The sequence below is a fragment of the Arachis hypogaea genome, chromosome 4 (genome assembly GCF_003086295.3).
Source record: "Arachis hypogaea cultivar Tifrunner chromosome 4, arahy.Tifrunner.gnm2.J5K5, whole genome shotgun sequence".
In the NCBI taxonomy this organism is placed as follows: Eukaryota; Viridiplantae; Streptophyta; class Magnoliopsida; order Fabales; family Fabaceae; genus Arachis; species Arachis hypogaea.
The window spans coordinates 1,816,725-1,844,403 of record NC_092039.1 but is presented as its reverse complement, the minus strand read 5'-3'; the positions used below and the strand labels follow the sequence as shown (position 1 = coordinate 1,844,403).

Here is a 27,679-nt window from a genome sequence, read left to right as displayed (position 1 = left end):
AATTTATTGATTGGCCAATATAAATAATAATTGAGATAAGTTCATATGCTTAAAATTCATATTTATAAAAAAAAATCTAAATTATTACTAATTCCGTTATCTATTTTGATCCTTTAAATTTCAAAATATATTTTTATCACCCTAAAAAGCTCCCGATGTGAATTATGGATCCACCTAAGATGATTATCTGTGGCGTCGGTGTCACATATTTGAGTAGTCAAGGATGATATATGCATGGGTCAACCGCATTTTGGTATATACTATGATATGAATTGGGAAAGAGATTATTATGAAAATAAATATAAGAGATTATTAGGTGGAGGATGCCAAGTGGACGTGATATAGAAGCTAGGTACCTCACATAAGAATGAAGGAGTTTACTTGTTAATGTGTCTACGTACCAAATCATGAGCATTTTGGATCCACTTAGATTATGCCCTGTGGCAGATAGGTTTCATATTTGAGATTAATCCAAACCTTCATAAGTCATAACTATGATGACACCGACACAGGTGTTTTTCTATTTCTAGAAATTTAAATAAATACATCTAAAACATTTCTTTTAAAAATATTTTTTAATTAAAATTATATATATATAATCGACGAAATCCTATTATTTTTATCATAATTAGATTGAATAAATTAATTTAGTTAAAAAATTAATAAATTAAATCCATCTAAATTAATATTTTTTTATAAAAAATAATTACAATATCTTATTATAAAAAATAACTTATATATATATATATATGTGTGTGTGTGTTAATTTTAAAAACTCTAAGTCTTAACATTTTTTTTCTATACTATTATGGAATTAAAATTTAGAATTTTTAATATATATATATATATATATATATAATAAAATTATTTTATTATTTTATATAATAAAGATATTATAGTTATTTTCTATAAAAATTATTAATTTAAACCAATTTAAGATTTAATTTATCAATTTTTTAGCTAAATTAATTTGTCTGAATAATTTTGACAAAAATAATACGATTTAATCAGTTATATGTATTAAAATTTAATTACTAAAAAATATTAAAAAATATTTTAAATATCTTTATTTAAATAGTTCCTTTCTGTTTAATCGTGTTTAAAAAAAAAATAAAAAAAAGTTGTCATCACATATAAACATGTGTTTTTTTTTTAAGTCAAATAAAAAAACGCTTTATTTACCACTTTAAATAAAAGAAAAGAATGATTTTATGCAGATAATATAACCTAAATGTCACTTTCTTATTCGTCCATTTTTTTAATTATAGTGGTATATATTAATTTACTATTATATCAAATCAGAGCAAACACCGAATATATCTTTTAGTAGTGAGTTATGGTACTCCTACATTTGAATGGCACAAGAGATTATTTATAAAAAAGTTTGTAAAAATAATTTGATGGAGAGATTAACTAGTTGGCTTTATTGTTTTAGCATGTTCTGTCTTGGCAAGCTGTAATTAATAGTTAGTTATATTACTTATGGCTGAGCTGGGTCAACATCTAGTAAGATAGTTAATTAGCATTGCTAAGTTAATTGGTTGTTAGTGAGAACTATAATAAATAACAGAAACTAGGTGTATTATAGTAATTAGATTCACTCAATTCTATTTTTTGCATCTAATGAGAAATCACGTATCTCTCTCTCTCAATTCTGATCCTGAGCTCGGTTCCTTCGTCATTGAAAAAGTATATTTAGTTTGTATCTTAATTAATTAAAATATAATATTACAATTCTTTTAGATTTTAGCATAATTTAATATTTTATAAGAAGTGCTTCAGATATGCCATTGTATTTTCTTGAAACATGAATATTCTATTAATTTTAGCTAATCATATTTAATTCTTTCCTTCCACTATTTTGGTTTGATTGAATCTATGTTCTTTGTTCAACTTGGCAAACCATTTATTTATCCTTGGTTTAGTTGAGTTGAGGACGTGTATGTTGATGCATTTTTACTTTTTTTTTTTTTCCCGTTATGTTAGAAACTTAGAATGGATCTCACATATGTGGCTAAAATCATGGACTCATGTGTGAACGTAAACAATAAAAAATTACTTTAGTTTCTTATAATTCCAGTAATTACGACAAGAAATGAGTCCTAATTTTAGGATGACCGACAACCCTCTAAATCCAATTCATATAATGTCTTTTTCATACGTTAGAGAAAATGCATCTTAAGTACACCAAATAGTGGGTATGAGATGATTAATGTTAGATCCACAAGAATAAATGATTGATTTACCTATTCAAAGCAATTTACGCTAGAACTCTCTTTAATAGAATATATAATTTTTTTAACTATAAAAGGAATTAATACTCTTTCTCTAAACAACTCTTAAACACAGGTATAACATATTAAAAAGGTATTATATTTTGCCATTGGACCAAACTCTATAAATCATAAACTCACACACACTTCACATTCACACACATATAAAGGTTCTATTATCTACTTGGCTAATGTCAACACACATTTAAAGGTTCTATATACTACTCGGCTAATGTCAAGATTTGAACCGGATATAACATATTAAAAGACATTATATATTTTGCCACTTAACTGAAACCTCAGTTGCAAGGAGACTATGTTCAACTCCATCTTTTTTTTTTCATGGTATTGGTTTATTGACTTTAATCAATTGTTATCGTCTTTTTTGATATTGAATAGATATGCTATGCAATCAGCCCAAAACTAAAATCCTATCCAATAAAAAAGAATCGGGAGTACATTTTGGTCCTATCCAGTTTGTCTTTATTTTGAATTTAATTAACGCAAGACTACATTACAATGCCTCTTCCAAATGTAATCATTAGAACGCATGCATACATGGATTCTTGCAACAGATTGAAATAATTTCAGAAAGGAGACAAAAAAAAAAAAAAACATGGTAGTATGAAACTCAATGTAGAACCTGACGCAACTTAAATAACATTCTTGAAATTTCTGACGGATGACTAGTCACTCTTGTAATCCGATTTACTATAAAAAGAAAAGCTGTATTGATTCAAAGTCCAATCAGTCCAAAATTTCAGGGAGATGTAACTATGAATGTTAACTGCCAAATCCAAGAATACATGATCCCCAAAGCACAGTATATAGAGATCAACATAAGGGGAGCGAAAGCAAGCTTGTCACCCAGAAGCAAAGGGTGTAAAAATTGACCCCATATCTCTACAATTACAAGACCAATCAAATACATCCTCTCAATCCAGCCAATAACAAAACCACCATTGGACTTACGTTGATCCACCTTTTTCTCGGTATGATGACCAGTTGGTGCTCTTGCTGTTTCAGCACCATCAGGAAATTGCGCGGAGAAGCCAGACCACATTAAAATCGAGTGAAGCAGCAGCAAAAGAACTTTGATAGGATACTCTTGTGCCTCAAATAGTAGTGGAAATAGTGAATAGCAAGACACTGCGCACACAAAGTTACTCAAGTGAATCCAAAGAAGTTTGGCATCCAAAAAAGTTTCTGATACAAGGTCCAAATAGCAGAAAGGAAATTCTTCATGGGAACACCCATGTCTCTAACTGAAATTAACTACTTAGAGGTCCTTGACCATTGAAAACACACAAGTCTATTAACGAAGGGACCTATGTGTCTCGCATTTTCAATGGTCAGAGACTACTGAGTAATTAATTTTGGTTAGAAACTTATATGCATCCTAGCGAAAAATGGTCAGAGGCTTATTTGTCTTTTACTCTATTTCTATTTTGGAAAACAAATGAAGGAGCATTAAAACTTCAAAAGAATACCTATTGACAGCAAAAAGTAATGTTTGGCATCTTCCAAGGTTTGTACTGCTACAATGGCAAGCGGTATTACAAAATGTAATGATGCCTTCTCATGCACATGCCACCCGAAGAGAAAACCACAGGCATAAGCATAGGCTACCCATCTACTAATCATCTGGGGTTTTGGATCTTTCCAAGCTTTGAGAAGACATGGAGATAAGGCCAGTAGAACCATCATAAAGGTCACTAATGGGGTGACCTGCAGATTGGTTAATAGAAAAATGAATGCTTCCTTGATAAAAATTTTTGGAAATTGAGAAGCAAATAGGCGTGACTAAACATGGCTGTTATATTATATCATAGTCCGAGATTCAAACAAGTTATCAACCCCATGTGCTGATGCCAATTGGACAACAGCATCTTGGAAGTTGCAATGGCTAGCACTGGATGTGTAATATGTAAAATGCCAATATTATGCATCTCTTCCCAAGTCCCATTTATAACGTTTAACAAATATAACATCCTGTGTTGGATCGGTCTGGATTTTGAGTTATGTTCAGCTTGCTATATGATGCTTCCTAATTATAAGTCCCAGTTATAATGTTTCACAAATATTACATCCTATGTCGGATCTATACCTATATTTTCTTAGGAAACAGAATAAGATTCACTCATTCAGTCAGCTACATTATCCATAATATTGTATATAAATTTCAAATAAAAGTATCTAACTGTATCTAGGTCACATGTGTGCGACTTTTGAGGTTGAAGTGATATCACAGAACACTCCTACTTCTACAAATCACACAATCAGATTAATGGGAGCATCCACTAGTAATGCACTTTCTCAGTATGATAAGAAACATTTATTCAGAAAACATAAACATTACCTGAGGTAGTACAGAAAAAGGGGAGGAATCCCCCACTAATCCAGCAGTAAACGTAGCAGTTGGTGTCTGGACATTAAACCCTAGTCTTCTGAGTATGAAAGCAAGCCCTTTGTCAGACATGATATAGAACACCCAAAAATTTGGGGCCCAATATGCATGGCAAAGTCCCCTGCCAAATGGAAATAATCGTCGAATGACTTGTTGTATCTGCAATTTATTATTTGAAAATCAATAAGAAAATCAATAATAGGAAGAGTCAAATGAAAATATGTTCACTTTTACACAGAAATTAATAACTTAAAAATAGATGAGGAAGTAAATACTAAATAGAAGAACTTGATTTCCTATATGATGTTCACGGCTGTAGGAGCATCCAATTGTTTACTATTCCTAGATAACTTAAGTTGAAAACTACAAACATCAATTTAAAATTCCAAAATTTAGAAAATCAACAAAACACCAAAATATCAAGTGACACTTCAACAAAATAGTAATCAAATTCAAATTGGTCAATTGAAAGGATTTCAGAAAAATAGGAAAACCAAAAGCATAGGGAGCAAACTGATTGGCAAAGATGTACTAAGAATGTCAAAGTCATATTATAATACCTGTCCAAGGTGGAAAAATGGACCAAATGCAGCTGCAAACACTGCTGCAACCATACCTCCCATAATCAAAAGTCGAGTGAAGCCTCTCCCTATTCCACCCCGACAGTAGTGCCTCAACAAATAAACAAAATAAACAGGTGCTGCCACTGCAAATAAATGTTTTAAGCACAAGAGGACAGCGAAAAAAAACCCTCCTAACAAATCCCTCCCTTCCTCCAAATATGAGAGTGAAATCAACAAAATCCCAATGAGAAATCCATTGTACTGGAAATGCACATGGTCCACAATAAAAAGCATTGGAGACCAAATAGCTGATAACCAAATCAGCTTTTGTTTTCTTGAATCCAGATTCCGAGTAAGTCTGTAAACCCCATAGAGAAGGCACAGATCAGAAAGTATTACTGTCCCTCTTTGGAAATAGACAACTGTGTTTGCACTATAATTCAGGCCCTCCTGAAGGTGCACTATTTTGGGATCAATGAGGTGGGCAAACATGGATAGGAAGTGTTCGAAATGAGCAAAGAACGGTGGATAATCAAGTGTCCATGGACTGGTCTCATCAAAATACCATTGGGAAAGAGGCAGAGAGTGAGTCACAGCCAGCCAATTGCGGTGCACCTCAAAGTCTGTACTGCGGTAGGATGGGAAAAGTAGAACTTTTATGCAGGCAGCTACAAGATAGAACCACCATAGAGTTGCTTTTGTGCAACCAGAATTTTGAACACCTTTAGAGCTTAGTTTCTGTTTTCCCATACCAGAAGATAAGAGTGAAAGAGGGAAACTTAATGGAGAAACCCAAAAGTACTGAATTTTGTATCAATGCAGAAACCCAAAAGTGCTGAATTTTGTATTCTTAAAAGAGTGCTTGCACAAGATTTCAACCCAATATGAGGACCATGCAGATACAAAACATAATCCTTCTGAACTCCCTGCATGAAAGTCAGCAGAGTTACCAAGAATATATATAGGAGAATCCTTTATGCAAAGACTATATGCATAGAAACAGTTAGGAATCTACAATAAACTCCTTTATTTGCATTAGTAACAGGTAGGAACCATTGATTTGGCTATGTGACATCGAATAGGGCAGGGCAATAAATCTGCAATACATGACAACATTTTATCTGTTAAATCAAGAGTCCACGTATTAGAAGGAAACTAGAGTCACTAGGCTAAACTAAAAAAGCTACGAGAAAATAATCCTGTTCCACAAATAGATTTAAAACTGAGTTTGGTAGATGGATTAATTTTCCTGGGAATCTTGAAAAATATGTCTGGGAATGAAGATTTCAATGTGTTGGTAGACACTGATACGCCAAGAATATCAAACAATTTTCCAAAAATATCCTAATAATTTAACAAAAATAACTTTATTAACTCAAAACTAAAAATTTTAACTTAAAAATTAACACTTTTGGTAGAAAAGCTAACACTTTAGTTTAAGAACTAAAATTTAAACTCAATGTATACACTCCAACAGTACTTAAAGATGTAGCACATCGATTGTCACTTTGGTAATGAAGACCCTATCCTACTATCCTACTTCCTACTCTAAAAGCCAGTCATGCCTTCATTTTCTTTCCCGCATCTTTTGTTCCACCATGAGATGCATGTATTTTTATGATGACCTCATATATATAGCTTTCATATTCTTTTCAAAGCACATGGTGTGCAGAAGAAAAAATGGTACTGCGTTCCCATCCAAAGTTGCGACGGTTGAATTTCTGTAATCTTCATATGATATTCTCAATTACTCACAAAACCAAATATACACCACCAATTACTGAAATTCAACAATGGAACACAAGAATGGGGCCACTAACAAAACAAATTCCAACCTTGAAGAGGATTAAAGAATGAAAATCAAAACCATAAAATAAAAGAGGAGCAGCTCAAGTTTCGGATGCAATAATCACATATGAGCATTTGTATTCAGCAAAATCAAATCACAGATCAAGTGCAATTCCAGAATCTAAAACCCTGTAGAAATCAGAAATTCCACGATAGAAATTTCAAGAGCAATTCCATGACTCAATAAGTCAGAAATTTTCAAAAGAGAGAAGCAAACATTGTAGAATTACCAATAGAAATCCAGAATCAGTCTAACAATACTCCGATTAACAGGCAAGGGAGGACGTGACCGGTGGCGTTTCGACTCAGCCACAGATGGAGGAGATCGTCGCGGATAAGAGCAAGCTAAGGTGCGAGCCTCGAAGCGGTATAAAGACCGCCGCCGAACCGCAAAACCACGGGAGAGGGAGACTTTGGCGTTGATATGATTCTGATCTGGTGAGACGCCACTTCGGGGTAAGCCGTGAAATCAGAGATGACGACTCGGCGAGGCTGTGAGCGGTGAGGAGGGACGGCGACAGCCGGAGAGAGACAGAAGCTGACGGCGAGAAACGGACTAACGGAGGTCGGAGGGAGGGAGGGAGGGAGGCAATGAGGGGCGAGGCACTGTCCACTGTGGACTCAGGTAGCAATGGCCCAGTTGGGGGAGACCGAGTGCGTGAAAGCAGGCGTAGGCCATGTTTGGTAACGCCCAAATATGGATTTTTTTGCCAAAAAATAGTAAAATACTTTTTGTGCCTAAGTTTGAAAAAAATTTTAAAATATTTTTAAATTTTATTTTATTTTAATTTTATCTTAAAAATTTTCGAGTTACATTAAATGTATCTTGAAGTTAATTTTTTAAAAAATTTAAGATTAATTCAACAATAATTTTATAAGAACAATCTTTAATATAAACAAATCAAACATAATTTTTATATATTATTGTTAGATTGATTTTAAATTTTTCAAAAGTTTAGTATATTTAATACAAATTAAAAATTTTAACGATAAAATTGAAACAAAATAAAATTTAAAGATATTTATGCATTTTTATCAAATTTACAGGAAAAAAAATATTTTCAATAAAAAAAATTATTTAGGAGGAAAACTGCCATTTTAAAGTTACAGTTATACCCCTTCCAGAAACCCAAAAGACCGTAGTAGTCGTAGAGGGAAAACAAACAGAAAAGTCGTGTTTGACGCATGATAGAGTCAATAGTCAACAATACAACTGTGAAGGCCTGAAGGGGTTTTCTTTCAGTTTTGCACTGCACTGCAATATGCAATGCCACTCGCCAATGGCGACGACTTCGTTTAACACTCGTTGCCCTTACTACTCACTTTCACTTTTCCTCCTCCCTTTGCTGTATCTTCTTTCATCCTTCCTCTAAACAATTTTCACTTCTTCTCCTTTTTTTGCTGCTTCCATTTCCAACACCTTCCGCTTCTCTTTAATTTTCCCGAGTTTCTTTTTTCTGATTCGATCCTTTCATTTTCTTAGTATGGATAGCGAAGATCAAAGAATAACTCAAACTCAAGGTGCTTTTTCTTTTCTTTTTTTTGTATTTTGATTTTCTTTATTGCTATTTTCTTGTAACATTATTTTCTTATCATTTGTTGTGATTTCTCTTTCTAGGTTTTGATTGTTTGGTGACTTTCTTGTTCTTCTTGTGAAATATAGTCTTTGCCTTTATTTACGGATTTTTTTATTCAACTTTAAAACTTTCTTTCTAGGAAACATTTTAATTTTAATTTTAATTTTTTTTGGGGATTAATTTGCAGGAAATGAGAATCATGGAGTTCATGTATGTAACAAATGTGGATGGCCTTTTCCAAATCCACACCCCAGTGCCAAACATAGGCGTGCTCACAAGAAAAACTGTGGAACCATTGAAGGTTACAAGCTTTTGGTCTCAGAGGGTCAAACCCTGAATCCTTCAGACGATGAACACTTCTCTGATAATGATCACAAAACACAAGGTAGATCAATCCCTTTCTTATTCGACATTACTGTGCATTTTTTTTCACATTATTATTAATTAGATTGTGAAGTGTGAATGTTTGCCCCATTTTTGTATGTGTATTATGTGTTGAATCTAGTGCATTACTACTACATAGGTGGAAGTTTTACTGATTTATGATAGTTAATGGGTTGGGTTGTTTTAGGCTCAAATGCCTTGTAGAGTGGTGAGAATAAGAAAGGTAATGGTGGATTGGGAGGAAAATCAATTAGATCAAGAGATGAGCAGTTTTTGGATGCATTTGTGAAATGGGATAGTTTGGACTTGGCTACTGATCGGTAAATAATCCACAGAAAACATCTAGACTTTTCAGTGTCTTCTAAGGACAATGGTTCCAATGGTAAACCACAAATTAAGAAATGATATTGTATAGACATTTTGAATCCACCAATATTAGAGAGACATTTTGGTTTTTGTGTGTTCATGTTTTATATTTCTCTCAGTCTGAGATTTGTTTATTCTCTGTCAGTCTATTCTGTTCTGACCATACATTTCACAGCTGCAGAAGAGAGTCCATCAATTTCCAAATCAAGAAATGATATTGTAGCACAAACTCCTAAAATTTTGCAAAGTGAGAGGAATGATGATTGTAACCTGCTGGAGTTACAAGGTTAAATGTCAAGCTCTATTGTGAATCCATTAGAAAGTTTGTTGCAGATTTGAACACTAATGATTGCTTTTTGTTGCAGATTTGAAAAGTGATGATTCTTTTGCTCTCACAAGTGACTCAAATACCTGCAGATCTGAAGCCATGTCTGATGTGTTGCTGGACAATAAGATCTATGTTGATGGAACGAAGGAGACAACTTTGAAAGAAAAGGATGAAATCAAACCAGATAGAGACATGTTTGAGATTGTGGAATCTTCCGACAGCACCATAGGTAGAACATTTGAGGGAGTGTCTGGAGCAGTTACTGAAGTGGTTAGCTTGAAATCTCAAGTTACTGATGGAGCTTTTATTCTGAAGGAAAATAATGGCTCTGGCTTCCCTTCTGTTATGCCCCAAGAAGATCTTTTTCTTGAAGCAGAATCTGCTCAGAGCATGAATGATTCCAAAGATGGCATACGGGTAGAGTCAGAGCACATGACAGAGCTTGCTACTTCTAGTGAGATCATGATATCACGGGAAAGGGAAGAAGTAAATGTTGATATGCTTACATTTCCTTCATGTGATGATAGACCTGATGTGGCACACCCTCAGATTGAGTATGAATATCATGAACCAGTGGTCTCTCAAAATTCTGCAAGTCTACATTTGTCTAAAGCATTGGAACAAGGGCATGATAGCTTGAAGGATTCTGTTACCGGGGAAAATGATTTTCTTATCAACCAAGGCCAACTGAGCAAAAAAGGATATCGTCTCTCGCAAGATATGCATTCATTGAATAGTAACATGAAAAAGCAGGTGAACTGTGAGCTTATGGCTGCAGAAATGCATGCTGAAGAGTGCATTGAGGTTTTCAATGGCGAAAGTAACAGAAGATTACATGAAACTGGAGCCTTTATGAATGATATGAAAACTGAGAAGAATGAGAATCATGTGGTTCATTTTTCTGAAGAACGGGTACCAAATGATGCTCATAAAAACTCACAACAGATTGATGTACCCAAAGGTAGTTTAATGGCTGCATCAGATGAGAACGCCTGTGATGCATCCTTTGTATCTGCAACTAGTCAAACAACTGCTGTAATTATCGGGGACAATACAACTCATCATGAGGGAAACATAACCAGCATAGCTGTAGATGACGAATGCAGAAGGGCTAATATTGAAAATGATACTGGAATATGCATGAATACTCTTCAATCCAGTAATGCGCTTTCGGAGATCAATTCATCAAGTATATGTAATGAATATGGTGTTGAAATGGGTAAATTTGAGCAATCTGATATAATAGATGCACAACATGCTGAAAGTGGTATTGTGAAAGATGCTACATTACCAGATACTTTTGAATCTACAATTCTTTCAGAGGTTGTAATAGATGGGCCTAAAGGGACACCTGAAGATATTGAATGCTCAAATAGAAGTCCATTATCTTGTACTCACGAAAAAATCAAAGAAGAGGAAATCAATAGCATAGACAGATCAAATGAATACAGTAATATAGTTGCTAGTATTTCTGCTGCTCCTCATCAAACACAAGACGAGGAACTATTACTTAAGGCTACAGAAGGCATTGATTTAATTGAAGATTCCAATAGAACTGGTAGAGACCATTCTTTAAATATTGAGCCTTCTTATCAGTGTGTTTCTCCTGTCGAAGATTCTCAAGTTGGGCAGCATGACAAGAAAGTTCCTGGAGTTGTTGCTGTCCCTATTCAAGATCAAAGAGGTAATAATGAATTTGAAGTTGCTTCATCCGTAATTAGCATTCCTTTTTTTTTCTAATATTATATTGCATGCCATGTAATATAGTTACTACATGCTAGACTTGTCAATGAAGTAATCCAACATATGTTGCCCTTCATTACTTGTAAAGCATTGAAGCTGCAATTCACTTTTGTTTCTATGATCTATTGAACAGATCTCCCTGTGCAATCTGATGTACAAGCTACTAATGAAGTGGAAGCTATAGCATCAACTGATTTGTCGATGTCAACAGAGACAGAAAAATCCAACTTGAAGTACCCAGAGGCATCTGAGGAACAGCAGTATGAAAAATCCGAAATGTTTGAACCACCTTCTTTCATGACATTGGTCGAACCTGGACTCATGCTTGGCCCAAAATCTGCACCCGAAGTCGAGACAGATCCAAACAAGCAGAAACCGGATTCTAACTCTTCACAGGCTGCTTGGTTTCCCACTCTAACTCACAATGCCAATGAGTCTGAAGGGAGAAAGAGGAATGAAGAAATAATAGCCAAGGTAACAAGAAAGCAGAACACACCTCTCAAGAGTCTTTTGGTTGAGGCTGCTCATAACAGCAAAAAGTCAAAGTCGCCCAAATCAGAAAAAGATTCCGTGAATCAGAAACATGTTAGAGTCACAGAAGATAATGGTTCTGGATTGACTACTGTTAACTCCATTCTGGGTTGTGAATCTCCCGCAATGCAGATTATGAACCGAGAGAGTACGGAAGAATGGAACTCCTCGGATGACATAACAAGAAAAAAGAAGAAAGACAAGAGCAGATCACACTGGATACAATTGTTGTGTTGTTCATCTGTCGAAACTCGGTGAAGGCGGAAGATTGCTTGCTATACTATGCTAGGTGGTGATGATAACATCTCAGTGATTGCTTTGGTTCTTAAGCACATATTTGACTATGATTTTTGACATGCTGTATGCACTGTTAAATGTTTTCGGTTAGATTGCATTTTAGGCACATATTTTGCTCATTTCTCTTCACCTTAGTTGCTAGCCTTAATCCCAAGAGGCTGGATGTATATTTTTAGGGTGTTCAGTTATTATTACAATCTTACTGCATATCTTTTTACCTATCCTTTTGCGAGTTAATACTCAATTTGCCTCCTGAAATTTGATGTAGGATTTTAAATAACTCTTAAAATTATAATTGACTTAATTTGGACTCTAAAATTTACAATGGTAACTCGCGTTAGTCTGTGAACTGATTTCTGTTAATGTCGTGCTGATTTTATACGTTAATTTACCACGATTTAGACTCCTCGATTAGGTTTTATATGAATGAAACTTACTAGAGCGCTTAAAAATTTAATTGGCTCCTTAACATTCTCGCGAAAGCGATAATAACAAATTCAATTTTTGAAATTTGGAGTTTTGGGAGTAACAGTCAAGTTTCTAAATAGGTCTCGATCACATGAAATTTAGAAAAGGAATTCAAATCGCGACAAATTAATGTACCAAATCAACACAGTGTTAATAGAGATCAACTCAAGGATTAGCGTTACGATTGTAAATTTGAGAGACCAATTTAAATCAATTAAAATTTTAAGACTCAATTTGAATTCAACCTCAAATTTTAAATGTCAAATTGAGTATTTACTCATCCTTTTGTAGTTCATAATTGCTCTTGAAATTGAAAATTGTCTCATGGCTACACTTCGATAAACTTTGCTTATTATACTTCATGTGGATTTCAGTTCAGGAAATGTTGTCTAACTAGGACAAATTAGCATTTAGATACTCTATTAACATTATTTGGTGGAATACCTATTAATATATTGACAGATCTATAATAGTATTATACATGTCTATTTTTTAATAATCTCTATCTTATTAACAAATTACTAATATCTAAAAGATTAAAATAATACATATTTTAATTATGAATTTGAACTTTTGCGAAAGATAATACATATTTGCAAAGATCTTTTGCGCTGGTGTTTTTAATGTAAGGTAGTTTTTTGTGTTTTCATGTAACTTTTTTTGTTTTTTTTCTCCAATTTGTAATTTTTATTATCGAACTAAATTATACTTTCACATACTATTAAATTTTTGCAATCTCTTCTTGTATTTCAATTTAAAGAATTTTTCAAAAGAATTATGGATTGAATTTGTGATATTACTTTTGATAAAGAACTATGACAGGACTATACAATATTAATAACAATTTTACTATATATTTAAATATTTTTATCAATTAAGTTAGTTTAAAATTATTAAAAATCACTTACACACTGTGTACATGAATTACAGTACTTTTTTTTTTTCGCATTTTATCTTTTTTTTTTTTTGTGTTTTCTCTTCTTCATCGTTCTCTTATTTTTTCTATCGTTGGTGCATTTTTTATTTTATTTCTTCTCCTCTTGGTGTTATTGCAACACTTTTTTTTTATTTATTTTTTTATTTTTATTCTTATTTAAAAAGTTAAACAATAAAAATTGTAAGGTAAAATAAGAAAGCCGAAGAATAAAGAGAAGAAGGAGAAGATAATAATGATAATGATACGAAGCAAAATCATAATAAGATGAAAATCAAAGAAATTAAATGACCACAATTTGATTTTCTATGCAACAAATAAGAAATCACTCTACCTTTTCTTTTCACATTCAATTTTTTTAAGAAACTTAAAGAATTTTTCATTCATCAAAAATTAAAAAAAGTGGCTACAAAGTTTAAAAACTTTTATATCTCTTAGTTTTAAAATTCTAACTTATAAATTCACTAGGACATAATAGGCCAAATTATAATTGAATCTAAAACAATAAAAACTAAATAAATTTTAATAAGGTATCGCATATTTGATTCAACTTAATTAATAAGAATCTTTAATGCAATTTGAAAATAGTAAAACTTTTGGTTTTTCATCATTGTTAACCACTATCTTGGCTAATTCTTGATACATATTTTGAACAAATGAATTAGTCATGTTTGCAAAATCTTCTTTTATTCTCTTAGACGTTGCTCTTATAATTAAATCAATTGGAGTATGATAGTTAACAATTTGTCCCGCATAACTCGTAACATTCTCTCCTGAAAAAGATTCGTCCTCAAATCTACATCCAAGAATATTGGTTAGAATTGGGAGGTCAATCTTGTAAGTATTATCATTGATTCTTTTTTAGCACCTAAAATAGATCATTACTCTTTGGCTCTAACTTAGATTTTCTTTGAGAAAGAAACTTCTCCTTTCTCAAATGAATCCAAACCCAATCGTCAGGTTTAAAGATAAGTTATTGTCGATCATTATTCACATTTTGAACTGTCAATCTATTTTTTTTAATCAAATGACGTGCTTTCAAGTGCATTGTCTTAACATTTTTAGCTTTACCTTCTTCATCTAAACTAACAAAACCACTTAAAGACAAAAGTAATAATTTCAAATAGTTAAAGTATTAAAACTATACATAAGTTCAAAAAGAGAAAGATTTGTATAAGAATGAATTGTCCTATTTTAAGCAAACTCAATAAAAAATAAACTATTTTTTTCAAATTTTTAAATTTTTACCAACAACAACATGCAATAAGATTTCAAATATTTTATTTACCATTTTAGTTTGACCATAAGTCTATTAATGACAAATAGAAGAATACAATAATTTTATTCTATTACTACATAATACTTTCTAAAAATAACTCAAAAATTTTACATTACGATTAAAAATAATAGTTTGGAAAATACTATGCAAACGCACAATCTTCCTAAAAAATAGATGAATAATATTTGTTGCATCATCAGTTTTATAATGAATCATCTTACTAAATATGTCTACCACAATAAAAATACTATCTCTACTATTTTTAATTCTAGGCAAACAAAAAACAAAATTTATAAAAATATCAACCCACAATTACACAAAAATATATAAAAAAAGATTAAATTATACAGTTAGTCCTTATACTTTTATTAAAATTATAAATTAGTCCTTATATTTTAAAAGTTTGAAATTAAATTCCTAAATAAAATTAAATTTTATAATTTAGTCCTCACAATTCAAATAACGTTTAATTTAATAGAATATTCGTCAATATATTTACTATCTTAAACATGTGAATTGCAATTATAAAATGTTAGGACTAATTTATAATTTAAGTAAAAATATAAAAACCAACGGTATAATTTAACATAAAAAAAATCTAAAAATTATGTGACAATAACTTAAATTTTATTCTATTATTTATTATAAAATCATATTTGCAATTAGATAAATGCAAGACAAAGAAATAAAGAATTGTCAAATGTTGTACATTTAATAGAATTTTTATAACTTGGCCCGAACAGTTTGGAATTAGATTAGATACAATGTTATGAAGGATTATTGAAACTATCCTTAGAACTTTTCCAAGGAAGCAGTTTTTTGGAATTGCTATTTCATATACTAATAATTGTTTGAGTAAATATTTAAATTGGTCATAAATATTTTGTTGTCTAATAATTTTTATTCATTAAAAATTTTAAAAAATTATTTTCGTTGAACAAATTGATTTCTCCATTTTTAATGACATTTTTAATATGTTTGTTGGATAAATAAATTTTTAACAAATTTTATTATAAGATAATTTGATAAAAAAATATAATTATAAAATAATTTTATAAATTATTTTTTTAAATTATTTTTTATGAAAATAAATTTTGAAGAATTATAAAAAATAAAATTTTCCTTTTTGGTAATCGAATAAAATTTTATTTGAGATTAAAATATTTGATATAGAATTTTTTGAAGACCAAATCTAGTTTATTCTAATTATTTAAATCGTTAAATGATGGGCCCCTATTAACTAGTTCCCATTCCACAAACCATAGAAAATTTGAACAGAAAAAAAAAATGAATTCTTTGACACAAGCTTGTTCTCACAGCCACCATTTCCATTTCCACCCCAATTGCTTCACAAACACCATACATACCGAAACTAAGAGCAGCAAAAACAAAACCATCTTTTTCTTCTTCAAACCTTTTTCAAAATTCCAATCCCTCACAACCCAAGCTCACCTTGCTTCCTCTATCCACCCACTGTCGCCACCGCCACCGCCACCGCCACCATCCACTAACAATGCTGTTTTGGACTCAAAGCACACCACCCTTCTTGTGGAAGCTTACCATGTTCACCGTGGACTGGGAATCTTGCTCCGGAAACTTGATAGCGTAGATGGTGACCCTCTTAGGATTCTTACTGAAGACGGTGATTGGCCCAAAGAATACTTTTGGGCTGTTGTCAAGTTCCTCAAGAATGCATCAAGGTTTTCGGAAATCCTTCAGGTTTGGGACTTCTGGGACCCCTATCATTTGCAGTTTTTTTTTTTTTTTTGACAAAGTTTGAAGCTTTGCGTAAAGCCGTAAATGTTCTTAAAATATTTAATTGAAAAAAAATGTAATTTGGAGTCATAATGATTTATTTGTAACAAGTGAGGATATGGTAGGTTGCTTATGTGACTACTGACTATGATAAATTTATGAAAAAGACAAAGTAATAAATCTATGAATTTTTAGGTGGTAGTGCATTTCAAACGAGATCTACACGCAAACGGTCTCTCTCTGTAGTCATGATACATGACGGAGCACAATGGCGTTGTTTGAATCATGTAGCCGAGTGGGACAAGGCTTTGTTGTTGTTGTTGTTGTATGGATAAAATACTTGTGCATCATAATAACTCATTCATATGCTTGCTATGTATGTAAACTCTCACTTATTTATGGATGAACTAAAATGAAATGATGTACACATTTAAATCTATGGTCAATATATGGAATCTATTTAATTGCCTTTTGATGTGTAAAGGGTTTTCTTCTTCCTTCTTTTTGGATTAATACTCCATAGTTCCTTAGCATCTTGCAGTAATTGATTCCAGGGTATTTGTGAATAATAGGTGTTTGACATGTGGAAGAACATTGAGAAATCACGGATTAGTGAGTTAAACTATAACAAGATAATATCCTTGTTAGTTGAAGGAGGGATGATGGAAGGTGCCATGTCTACATTGCAAGGGATGAAAATTCATGGTCTCAAGCCTTCTTTGGACACCTACAATCCGATCATCCACGGTTTCTCCAGAGAAGGTAAATTCGGCGAAGCTTTGTGTTTTCTTGATGAGATGAAAGAATTTGATTTAGAGCCAGACACCGAGACTTATGACGGGTTAATACGAGCTTATGGTAAGTTTAAAATGTATGATGAGATTGGTAAGTGTGTGAAAAAGATGGAGTTGGATGGTTGTTCTCCTGATCATATCACTTATAATATACTCATACAAGAGTATTCACGCGGTGGGGTACTCCAAAGGATGGAAAAACTATATCAAAGAATGATTTCGAAAAGAATGCGTTTGCAATCTTCAACATTGATTGCAATGCTCGATGCTTACACCACATTTGGTATGGTTGAAAAGATGGAAATGTTTTATAGAAAATTGCTGAACTCAAAAACACGTCTAGATGATGATTTGATACGAAAAGTGGCTGAGGTTTATATCAAGAACTACATGTTTTCTAGGTTAGAGGACCTTGGACTAGATTTACGTTCAGCATTCGGTGAATCTGACCTTGTATGGTGCCTTCGCCTCCTTTCTTATGCATGTCTTCTGAGTCGAAAAGGCATGGATATAATTGTTCAAGAAATGCGAGATGCCAAGGTTCATTGGAATGTTACCACTGCCAATATCATCATGCTGGCTTATGTGAAGATGAGAGATTTCAAGAGGTTGAGAATTTTGCTATCGCTATTCCCAATGTATCGAGTGAAGCCTGATATAGTCACTGTTGGAATTTTATTCGATGCAAACAGAATCGGCTTTGATGGCAGTGGAACTTTAGAAGCATGGAGAAGAATGCGGTATCATTACCGAGTTGTAGAAATGGAAACAGATTCTCTGGTTCTTACTGCATTTGGTAAAGGCCATTTTCTAAAAAGCTGCGAAGAAATGTACTCTTCCCTTCACCCAGAGTATAGAGAAAGGAAAACATGGACATATCATGACCTTATTACTTTAGTATCAATGTATAGTGGCAAGTAACATTCACTGTATGAAAACAAAACAGATAACAAAAGAGTTGGAGTATGTAAAGAAAGTTTCAATGTCTCACATTATTGTTTATTGTCTAGTTGGGATTAGGAGGTTGAAAAAAAAAAAACACTTGTAACTAGCGGTTTAGGAATTGTAGAATTATCATACATTACATTACAATCAGCTCTGCCACTTGTAATATTTTCCGTTTTCAGGTTGTTTCTCCCAGATTTAAAATGTATACCAAGAAAAAAGTATTTACACTCTTACAAGACATGTTTTCCTCTCCAACAAATGGGATGTTACATGGGCAGAAAATGGTGATATGATACCATGTAGTTTATGCATTTTCTTTGCCCATTATCATTTCTTCTAAGATAGTGCTTTTAAGGTAATAGGTTTTCTGTGTTTTTGTTGGATCCAAGGCAGGCTGGCATGCATCTCCATGTACCACAAATGCTTGCAATCCCGCCACCACCTCCTAGACATGGGCCTGCACCTAGAGTATATAAGCGAGGTAGGGCTGCTGTGCTCGCGCTGGGACTTACACTAGTTAAAGTGATTATGTGAGGGGCAATGATGATGCTCAAGATGGCGATCATGAGGTAAATACATATATATAGAATCACTATGATACTTTGTAATGGAATTCCAACATGCCTACCATTTTGATACCTAAGCTATCTGCATCTATTATCTACAGTGAGGGTCCTCAAAAACAACTCTATTTCTTCTAAGAGCCTCTTATTACCCACATGAAATCCCCATGAATCCATATCTATATATGTCTCTGATGACATTAAATCAATGAGATAGCTGTAAACGTCTCCCAGATCATGAGGCGTGGTGAGGACCTTCTTTATTGGTTCGGACGGGAGACAATCGGAGTTTGTGTAAATGTGCTTTCTGCATTCCTGTAAACAATAGCAATGGCATAGCTATGACATCTAATCTAGTTATGTAAAATGCACATATTGTAAACTTCATGCAAGTGTAATAAAGTTAACCCTAAATATAGAGCATAAGTAGTTTAAACTTATAGACATAAGATGGTAGTTACCTGGAGCATTTGACTTATAGTTGCAGTTTGCTCAGTACTTAAGAAGTCTGATTTGAGTAGTTCGTGAAGTAAAACCAGAGTTTCCGAGCTCAAACTACTTGCATCAATGCTATTAAGTATGCCAGATATGCATGAATTGTTAAACACTGATCTCATCCACCGAGGAATTTCTTTCTGTTTCAGCAGAGCAGTAGCTATATGTATGGCAGGTCTTTGACTTTTAGCAAGTGACGGCAATGCTAAAGGAGGAGATACCAAAGACACTGTCATCTCTTCCATAATCATTCTGCACCAGTTGCCATTTCCATGTAGTTTTGTTTGATTTTCCAGCTTTTCCCATCTCAGAAGCATTGACAGGCAAACGGCACAATTTGTAGCCACTCTCGCGTCAGCATAAAAAACTAGGCCTTCCAATATACTCTTTATGGACATTAAGTACCCAACGGAGCATTTCAACTCTTCATGTGTATTGTTTATTTGATTTGATACTCTGTTAAACAACTCTAACAGGCTATAGGAGGCAATAATCTTGACCACAGGAGAACCAAAATGCAGAATTCTGCACAAATCATGACAGTGGATGCCAATGAAGGGTAGCGGTTCTGCTGGATTTGTTGAACCAAAGAAGTTTTGCCAATCCACAACCCCTTGAACAGTGGCATGCAAACTAGAACGGAAAAACTAGCATTTAAAACATAATTGATGAAAAATATGTAATATTGAGGTCAATATGGTGACATTAATCAAAACTAAGAGGATATATGTAATTTAGGATAAACCACAAAAAATGCACCCGAATAATTTTGTCGTCGACAAAAATGTACTTGAATTTTGTTATTAACAAAAATATCTTCAAATAATTTAAAAATAAAACAAAAATACCCAATATTAAATATGTATTCTCAAAAAATATTTTAGAGATTTAAATTTTGATGCAGTTTTTTTATAAACATAATTAAAAAAATGAGATATTTTTATCCTTAAAATTTGGTAATTTTTTACTAAATATATTTTTTTTTTGTTTTTTTGTCAACAACCAATAATACTTTAAAATATATATATATATATATATATATATATATATATATATATATATATATATATATATAAAGATCAAATTTTTATCCGATTTTTTTTGTATATTTCTTAAATAATTATATAAATAGTCCTATAAAATTTTGGTTCAAATGTATAAGCAATTTGTCAAATACAAAATTCATTTGCTATTTACAAAAAAAACATAATATTCTTTTTAGATATTTTTGTTGCGTTTTTAAATTATTTGAGAACATTTTTGTCGATAACAAAATTCAAGTGTATTTTTGTTTTCGGGTGCATTTTTTGTAGTTTACCCGCATTATATATTATTTCATTGTGCTGATACGATCTTTTATACCTTCTAATAGCGAAGTAATGAAGCAAAAGAACAAATATTAATGTTTCTCCAGTGCTTGTTCCCTCATCATGGTCAACCAAAGCGGGTCCCTTTGTTGCAGCAGCACAGACTGCAGTATTGACTACAGATATTATGCTAGTATTGAAAAGAATAGTCTTTGATGCCTCTTCAAGTGCTTTACTGGTGGAAAGATGCAAAATCAAGGAAAGAATACCAATTACAAAGAGACTTTCATTACTTAAAACATCAGAATTTTCAGCTGGAATAGAATACTCCATCATCTGCAGAATCAGTAACATGCTGTTAGAACAATCACTGGACAATTCATAGTGTTAAAAGTAGTTTGTTCACGAAAAAAATAGTAGCATCAATGCACATTTGCTTTCAACCCTTCTCTAACTGTGGTTTTGCTATTATATATTCCAGTTCAATTTAGTTACTATATTTTAGACTCTCGATTCTAATATTTCAAAATCATTCTTGCAACTGATCCCCAGATTGTTGTTTTTCGCCTGTTACCTATTCATATTATCATACTTTTCCAAATTCAAACATGATCATCGCAATTCACAAGAGTTATGTTTTGCAGTCTGGATACTAGCTAGCTTCCTTCAGGATTTTAAATGTGAAAGTTTGGCAAAATGACACCCATATGATCAGAACTCGATAATATTATCATCATTTGATAGTCTCTACACATGGAGGATCACTGACTATACTAAGTCTGATAAATGGCTAGGACTAGGAGTAAATGGAACTAGAAAGTCCAGGTTCCAAAATCCAAATCCAAAGCTAGCGTAAATTGCAAGGACTAAAATGATAATTTAACCAAACCAAAACTAGAATATCTAAACATGGTCATGATTAATTTATATAATCTCCAAACAACTTTAATACTCTAAACAAACTTTCTAACAATAGGAAGCAATGTGCATAATTATATACCTTCATGGTTACTGCAATCCAACTCTGATCAGCTGAAAGTGCTTCAGGATGCACTGAACTCAAAATGTTAAATACTAAAAGCAAGATGGACATGAAAGTTGTTTCTGAGAAGGTATTGCTCGAATAGCACCAAGTCCTGATTGTTGACCCTATTCCATGCAAAGATAGCTGGTCAGAAGCAGCTGGACAGATGTGAATTAAGGTTGCCATAAGATTCAGAACAGAAATCACATCATGTTCTTGACCTTCTTCCTCAAAGAGCTGTGCCAATAAGCATACGAAAAGTCTAGCTCCATAATTATCTTTTTCAGATACTAACTCTGCAAGCGTCTGTACATCTATAGTTTGATAAATGTTCCCAATAATTATGTCACCTCCTTCTAAGTTGTAGCTTCTGCAGAATGCTAAAATCTGATGACCCAAGAATTCGACTATATTCTCTTGTTGAAACAACCACCTCAATGATACTGTGTGAATCCTTGCAGAAAGTAAATCCCATTCATCATTCTTTATGAGCCGAAACAGAATCTCTTCAGCTTCTCGACTGTAATGAATTTCGTGGTTCATCTTGCCAAGACCCCTTAACAATCCGAACAGATTTATCAGTTGCGTCACTATCAAGTTATCATTGGTTGGATCTTGAAAATCACTTCCATTAAGAAGAACATATTGTTCAAGGGAAGCTAAAGCCAACTTCTCATCAGCAATTCTGGTAAATGAAAGTCAGAATACTGCTGTTAGGGAAACATAGATGTGGATGAATTGTCAAATACAGAGATAGGAATAAAATGAAATAGGCAGTTCAACAACCTTTCATCATATAATGTACTAGTATACATAATCAGCAAAATAGCAGTTTGGCAAGAGGGCAAGTTTAAATTGTTACTTCTCCTCTGCCCAAGTAGAAAGAGTAAGTCAACAGGATCGGATGGTAGGTCCAGTGCAGCATCTCTAATTGGTTGTCCAGAATCATTTCCCAGGAGGGAATCTATGAGTGAGCTGAGTAACAAATATACTCTATATTTCATCCTATCTCCAGTAAACAAACCCAAACATCCAAATGAAAAACTGAACCAACTGGATGAAATCAGGGACTCTGCAAATTCCATGGCATCAATACTAGAATGCAAAAGTATCAAATGAAAAGTTTCAAGCACAGCCAGGACAATTTCCTCTTCCATTTCATGGATGCCAGATATGAGCCAAGGAAGCAAATGTGTTCTACATATATCTAGAATGCAGCTTCTAAGTGTCAGCTTACTAGAGTTGATGGTGTTCCCATCATGACTGTATGCATATGCCTCTTTAAGTAGGTATAGACATTGCAAGATTTGATTAATGTCCCTTTCAGAGATGCAGATACAAGCTAATGCGGCGTGTTTCACTGCATCCTCAACAGATTTTGGCAGATCTAAATCTCCATTACAAGATGGAGATCTGATTAGGGCCACAAAGACTGAGCAAGCCATTATAAAAGTATCAGGAGTCATACCCATCTCTCCATTAGAATTCTTCTTAAGCATTTTTATCAAAACAAGAACCAACTCCTCCATTTGAGAAGATGATACAGCTCCAGGGCACTCAGAAATGCATTCATAAATGAGCTTCACAGTCTGGTATTGAGCTGGGTGAAAAGGAACTTCAGCCACATAATGTAATACTGGAATCAGAGTGTGAAACCCAATAACAAGCCTTAGTTTGAAAGCTTCCTTAGCAGCTGATAAAAAATCAAGTACCTGAAGGCACATCCTAACTACAGGATCCTTACAATCTGTTCATAAAAATGGAACAACATAAGTCACTTTGTTGTAACATGAAGATCCAAATTAAGAATCGCATTTTACAAACTTTAAAAGGAAAAAGATGAGCTAAGATAAACTAGACCAATCAAACTCATCCAGGTAACTGACTATACATTTCATTCAATCAGCAATGAATCCAAACTATAACTGATAGAAACCGGTTTGATTTAGTTTACAAGAGGAAAGGCATGTAGTCTACTTGCTGGTTTTTAGTTGTTTTAGTTCCTAATTGCTGTGAATCAGCTATCTGGTTGTTTCCTTTGAGCTTCACTAGCAAGCATAAGGGCAATAGTTCTTAGTCCTAGCTGCTGCCTATAAATACTAGCTGATTAGTTAATTTTAGTTTTGTGAATTTTCTATCAAAACTGTTAGAACTGGAGAGGAAGAACTCCCTCCACAGTTGGCAGTTCCAACCGTGTATTCCAATAAGGGAATTGTGATTCGCAATCCCTAGTTCATCAATAAAGCCTACTGTTTCTGCTACTCCCTGAACCTATCAGTAACGCATGGACATACTAGTTAGCAATTTGCAAGTGTGTACTTACCTGATAACCTTAATACTTCAAATACATAATCTGCAATGTTTTCTTCTACCATGACATGAATCTGATTGTCTAAAGTTCCGATTGAAGACAGATAATGAAATAGTAAATCCAGAGTGCTGATTTGGACTTGACTGTTCGATGAAAGCAGTGGACCTTTGATGGCTTCTGCAAGCAGATTAACCAGAGACAACTCCTTGGCTCCCTCAATGTTTTCTTCAGAGTCAGCTCCATCAGAGTAAGAAAGGTGATAAGTATCATATGCACTTTCTTCCCTGAGCAGATGTCCTTGAGCCAACATAGTCAAAAGTGCTAATCAATAATGAAGGAGAACTGTTAGTCAAAGTAAAACAATACTGAAAGTTATGTCATACTACAGAGTGAGTCTTTTCTGTTGCTAAAGCCGTTTGGATGACTAACATTAATGACTCATTCATTAATCCAGCATTGTCTGCTTAGCATATATAGTCTGTAGCTTATGTATGCATAGTCTTAGAGAGATACAAGCAGAAAACCAATCTTATTGATATCATGATATACAGATGATCATATATGAAGTTCTGCATAATATGGCAGCCTTTTTGTGTCTTTTTATATTGTCAGCGTGTAACAGCACCAGGGGATAGGGCCTCCTAATTGCAAACATCTATTATATTGTATCATCTTGTTTGTAATGAGTTTCAATGCAAGAAAGAGTAAAAACATGTTTTGGAGAATGCCAATGATATCAGCTCCTTAAGATGAAAGCATGAGGACCAAGTAACAGAGAGAAAAGAGAGAGCTCGGAATTGTGAAGAGAATATACATGACAAGCTAAGTAAGACAAAAGACATGTTAGTAATCTCTAAATGAAATGAGAATGAATTTCTAACTGACTACACACACCAAGACCTACCTAACTAACTGCATGTTGAACCAGTGTAACTGCCAATAACAACTATCGTAGAAATTCTTGATGTCAAATCTCACTAAATGTCCAAAACTGGCCTCGTCACAAACAAAACAGAGATACTGAAAATTGAAACTTCAGCAACAATCAAAAAGATTGTGAGATTGATAACGGACCAATACAATTCAAGCGAACATCATCATTTTGAGTCTTCATGAGAACATCTCCCAATAGGTACAGGAGCTTCGGACAAAAGGGAACTAAGATATCAGTGTCATCTCCCTCAGCAGATGTATTCTTAAGAGCATACAGTTTGTAAAGGACAAAAAGGATCTCGCCACGGATCTCGTCACTGCACTGAGGAAGTAGAGGGTTTACAAACATCCAAATCAAATTTGAAAAAACTATTATGCATAACAGAACTAATACAATTGTTTACCTTGGCAATTGAAGCCCGGTAACAAGAATGGTAATGAGGCTGTATACATCTCTGATATGTGTTATTAGATCATCATTTTCACAATTCAGAAGAACCCCAAGGCAGTGTATCTGTACACTCAAACCACAAAAAAAAAAAGCAACAGTCAATAAATTTTCCCCTTCATTGTGTCAAGAATAATGGAAATAAAAACTCTTCTACAATGTTCCAATAGAGTAAAAAAAAAAGGGCAACCCAGCGCATAAGCATCTCGCGTTAAGGCAGGCTCCAGGAAGGGCCGCACCCAAAGGATGTAATATATGCTGCTTAACCCGATAATTACATCAGTGGCTGTTTTCATGGCTTGAACTCATGACTTTGAGGTCATATGGACTGTTAATTGTACTCCAAGACTGCATAGAGCCATATGTTACAGTGATTGCGGCTACAGAAATTTCAGTCAGAGCAAAATCTCATAGTTTTGGAAGCCTTGGAAATGCATATAAATTCATGACAACTTCAATTTTAGTCCAATTTCCCCAATTCAGTAAATGCAACATAACAACAATCACAATTAAAAGCATCACTAGATCAATAATTCGTTACACGCAAAAAACATATCACCGCATTACATTTGATTTCATGTAAGGTATTTAAACAAATAAACTATCAGACGAAACCAAGAATCCAAAACATATTTGATCGGAAAGTAAATCAAAATTACCATGTGCAATTGACGGGAGCTCCAGGCCAGAGTACCGGAGGAAATCTTATCGGAAACCCGACCGACGAAGTCTTGTCGAACGGAGGGATCATCGAAGGCGCAGAGATCGACAATGAGGCGGATAATCTGCGCAGCAATGGGCTCATCGTCGAAGGAGGAGAGAGCAGCGACGAGAGGAGAGAGGAGGAAGTGAGGGTGGAATGCGAGCACCGATCGGAGGAAGGGAGGGTGAGAGAGGGACCGTTCGATCTGGGAGAGAGCATAGGACACGTGGACGGTTGGGGAGAGAGGGTTTGAGACTAGGTTGGAGAAGCAGAGGAGGCAGATGGAGCCGCCGAGCTGAGTGGGGAGATTTAAGGAGGAACGGTGGCCCTGGGAGCATGAGATGTCAGCTTCTTCTTCGAAATCCAAATCCACTTGCTGCGAATCGTACATTCTCGTCCGGGTTCAAGCTCAGAAACGATGAGGACCAGGCTTCTGTATGTTCAAACTTACTTTTGGCGCCAAAGTAACAGCAAAATGTGCTGACGCATGAGGACATCCCAAAATTTTATTTTATTTATATTTTGCAGGTAAACTAAGGTGTACGTGAGTACGTTTGATTGAATATTCACAAATTTTCAATCTCATCTACACTAAAATATCAGGTTAAATCAGATATTTACGACTTTTAAATTTGGATATGATCTTATTCAACTTGATATATAAATTTGCAGATCTAGGTGGATCACATATCAAATATTATTGGTTAAAAAATTAAAATTTAAAAATTTAAAAAATATTCGAATTTTTTTCGCTCTTTTATATTTATTATTATCATATCAAAATATTATTAATTTTTTTAAAATAATAAAATAAATTATTTATCTGTAAAATATTATGATTTGAATATGTGACTAAATTCTTAAATACATATCTAAAATTTACTCTAATCCTATTTATTTACATACCAATTTGGATACTATTTAATAGAATTGTGAATTAAATACAGATAAATATTATTTTTTTGGTGACTATACAGATAAATATTATTAATTCTGTGGATCCGATTCAAATTTGTACATCTTTACTAACATAACTATCCATAAAAAAGAATTTAATTTAATTTATCTTATACTCAAAAAATAAATTTTCATTGACAAAAATACCAAATATAAATTGTTTGTTGACTTTATTAAGCAATTGAATTTACTTTCTTCTCCTCTAATTAATTGCCTTGATTACTTTTAATTTATTCTCCTTGCCATTTAATTTTTAAATTATTTTTACCTTTTTATTTTTTTTTTTGGTTGCCCACGATATCCTTCAATTTAAGGGGTCAAGAACTAATCTGTCGCGGATCTAAGCTCCAGTTAAGGGTTTGTTGCTGGCCAATGGATTGCTGCATGCACAAGATGGGATACGAACCCCCGATACTTACTTAAGCGGACAAGTGAGTTAACCA

At 33.5% G+C, this 27,679-nt stretch overlaps 4 protein-coding genes across 9 annotated transcripts; 2 read left to right on the top strand and 2 right to left on the bottom strand.

Moving 5' to 3' along the window:
- Positions 1–2,980: 2,980 nt before the first annotated feature.
- Positions 2,981–7,794, bottom strand: LOC112795663 (dolichyl pyrophosphate Glc1Man9GlcNAc2 alpha-1,3-glucosyltransferase). 3 transcript variants are annotated; one of them, XM_025837715.3, is made up of 6 exons: positions 7,322–7,768; positions 6,259–6,340; positions 5,241–6,169; positions 4,633–4,839; positions 3,764–4,001; positions 2,981–3,422 (listed from the first exon to the last, which is right to left on the bottom strand). In XM_025837715.3, exons 3-6 carry the CDS (start codon positions 5,991–5,993, stop codon positions 3,034–3,036), a joined length of 1,587 nt encoding a protein of 528 aa, XP_025693500.1. In that variant the 5' UTR covers positions 5,994–6,169; positions 6,259–6,340; positions 7,322–7,768; the 3' UTR covers positions 2,981–3,033. The 3 variants fall into 3 exon arrangements, with proteins under 3 accessions (XP_025693500.1, XP_025693503.1, XP_025693501.1); XM_025837718.3 differs by lacking the exon at positions 6,259–6,340 and having other exon boundaries at positions 7,322–7,794; XM_025837716.3 differs by lacking the exon at positions 6,259–6,340 and having other exon boundaries at positions 5,241–6,160; positions 7,322–7,788.
- A 458-nt stretch (positions 7,795–8,252) lies between these two features.
- On the top strand, positions 8,253–12,575 carry LOC112795662 (uncharacterized). Of its 2 annotated transcripts, none has more exons than XM_025837713.3 (5): positions 8,253–8,612; positions 8,856–9,053; positions 9,594–9,704; positions 9,784–11,430; positions 11,623–12,575. In XM_025837713.3, exons 1-5 carry the CDS (start codon positions 8,576–8,578, stop codon positions 12,276–12,278), a joined length of 2,649 nt encoding a protein of 882 aa, XP_025693498.1. In that variant the 5' UTR covers positions 8,253–8,575; the 3' UTR covers positions 12,279–12,575. The 2 variants fall into 2 exon arrangements, with proteins under 2 accessions (XP_025693498.1, XP_025693499.1); XM_025837714.3 differs by having other exon boundaries at positions 8,307–8,612; positions 9,600–9,704.
- A 3,656-nt stretch (positions 12,576–16,231) lies between these two features.
- On the top strand, positions 16,232–18,731 carry LOC112795661 (pentatricopeptide repeat-containing protein At4g14190, chloroplastic). Its single transcript, XM_025837712.3, has 2 exons — positions 16,232–16,717; positions 17,326–18,731. The coding sequence occupies exons 1-2, from the start codon at positions 16,286–16,288 to the stop codon at positions 18,466–18,468; spliced, it is 1,575 nt and encodes a 524-aa protein (XP_025693497.1). The 5' UTR covers positions 16,232–16,285; the 3' UTR covers positions 18,469–18,731.
- On the bottom strand, positions 18,512–26,849 carry LOC112795660 (protein PUTATIVE RECOMBINATION INITIATION DEFECT 1). Of its 3 annotated transcripts, none has more exons than XM_029297697.2 (9): positions 26,236–26,690; positions 25,533–25,642; positions 25,270–25,450; positions 24,208–24,516; positions 22,671–23,631; positions 21,861–22,569; positions 20,916–21,196; positions 19,520–20,186; positions 18,512–19,373 (listed from the first exon to the last, which is right to left on the bottom strand). In XM_029297697.2, exons 3-9 carry the CDS (start codon positions 25,307–25,309, stop codon positions 19,140–19,142), a joined length of 3,201 nt encoding a protein of 1,066 aa, XP_029153530.1. In that variant the 5' UTR covers positions 25,310–25,450; positions 25,533–25,642; positions 26,236–26,690; the 3' UTR covers positions 18,512–19,139. The 3 variants fall into 3 exon arrangements, with proteins under 3 accessions (XP_029153530.1, XP_025693494.1, XP_029153531.1); XM_025837709.3 differs by having other exon boundaries at positions 18,570–19,373; positions 25,270–25,445; positions 26,236–26,849; XM_029297698.2 differs by lacking the exons at positions 25,270–25,450; positions 25,533–25,642; positions 26,236–26,690 and adding an exon at positions 25,100–25,221 and having other exon boundaries at positions 18,570–19,373.
- Positions 26,850–27,679: the final 830 nt, after the last annotated feature.

Bases quoted from the DNA above. Each gene is read 5' to 3' on its own strand.
- LOC112795663 (XM_025837718.3), bottom strand. From the start codon at position 5,993: ATGGGAAAACAGAAACTAAGCTCTAAAGGTGTTCAAAATTCTGGTTGC. The intron at 4,002-4,632 runs GTAATGTTTATG...ACCAATCTGCAG, and splicing joins CTTTTTCTGTACTACCTCAG to GTCACCCCATTAGTGACCTT. The intron at 3,423-3,763 runs GTATTCTTTTGA...TTGTGTGCGCAG, and splicing joins TTACTTTTTGCTGTCAATAG to TGTCTTGCTATTCACTATTT.
- LOC112795662 (XM_025837713.3), top strand. From the start codon at position 8,576: ATGGATAGCGAAGATCAAAGAATAACTCAAACTCAAG. The intron at 9,054-9,593 runs GTAGATCAATCC...TACATTTCACAG, and splicing joins TAATGATCACAAAACACAAG to CTGCAGAAGAGAGTCCATCA. The intron at 9,705-9,783 runs GTTAAATGTCAA...TTTTTGTTGCAG, and splicing joins TAACCTGCTGGAGTTACAAG to ATTTGAAAAGTGATGATTCT.
- LOC112795661 (XM_025837712.3), top strand. From the start codon at position 16,286: ATGAATTCTTTGACACAAGCTTGTTCTCACAGCCACCATTTCCATTTC. The intron at 16,718-17,325 runs GTTTGGGACTTC...TGTGAATAATAG, and splicing joins GGTTTTCGGAAATCCTTCAG to GTGTTTGACATGTGGAAGAA.
- LOC112795660 (XM_025837709.3), bottom strand. From the start codon at position 26,670: ATGTACGATTCGCAGCAAGTGGATTTGGATTTCGAAGAAGAAGCTGAC. The intron at 24,517-25,269 runs GTCCGTTATCAA...ATTATTGATTAG, and splicing joins TGTTCGCTTGAATTGTATTG to CACTTTTGACTATGTTGGCT. The intron at 23,632-24,207 runs GTAAGTACACAC...TTTTATGAACAG, and splicing joins TGAAGTATTAAGGTTATCAG to ATTGTAAGGATCCTGTAGTT.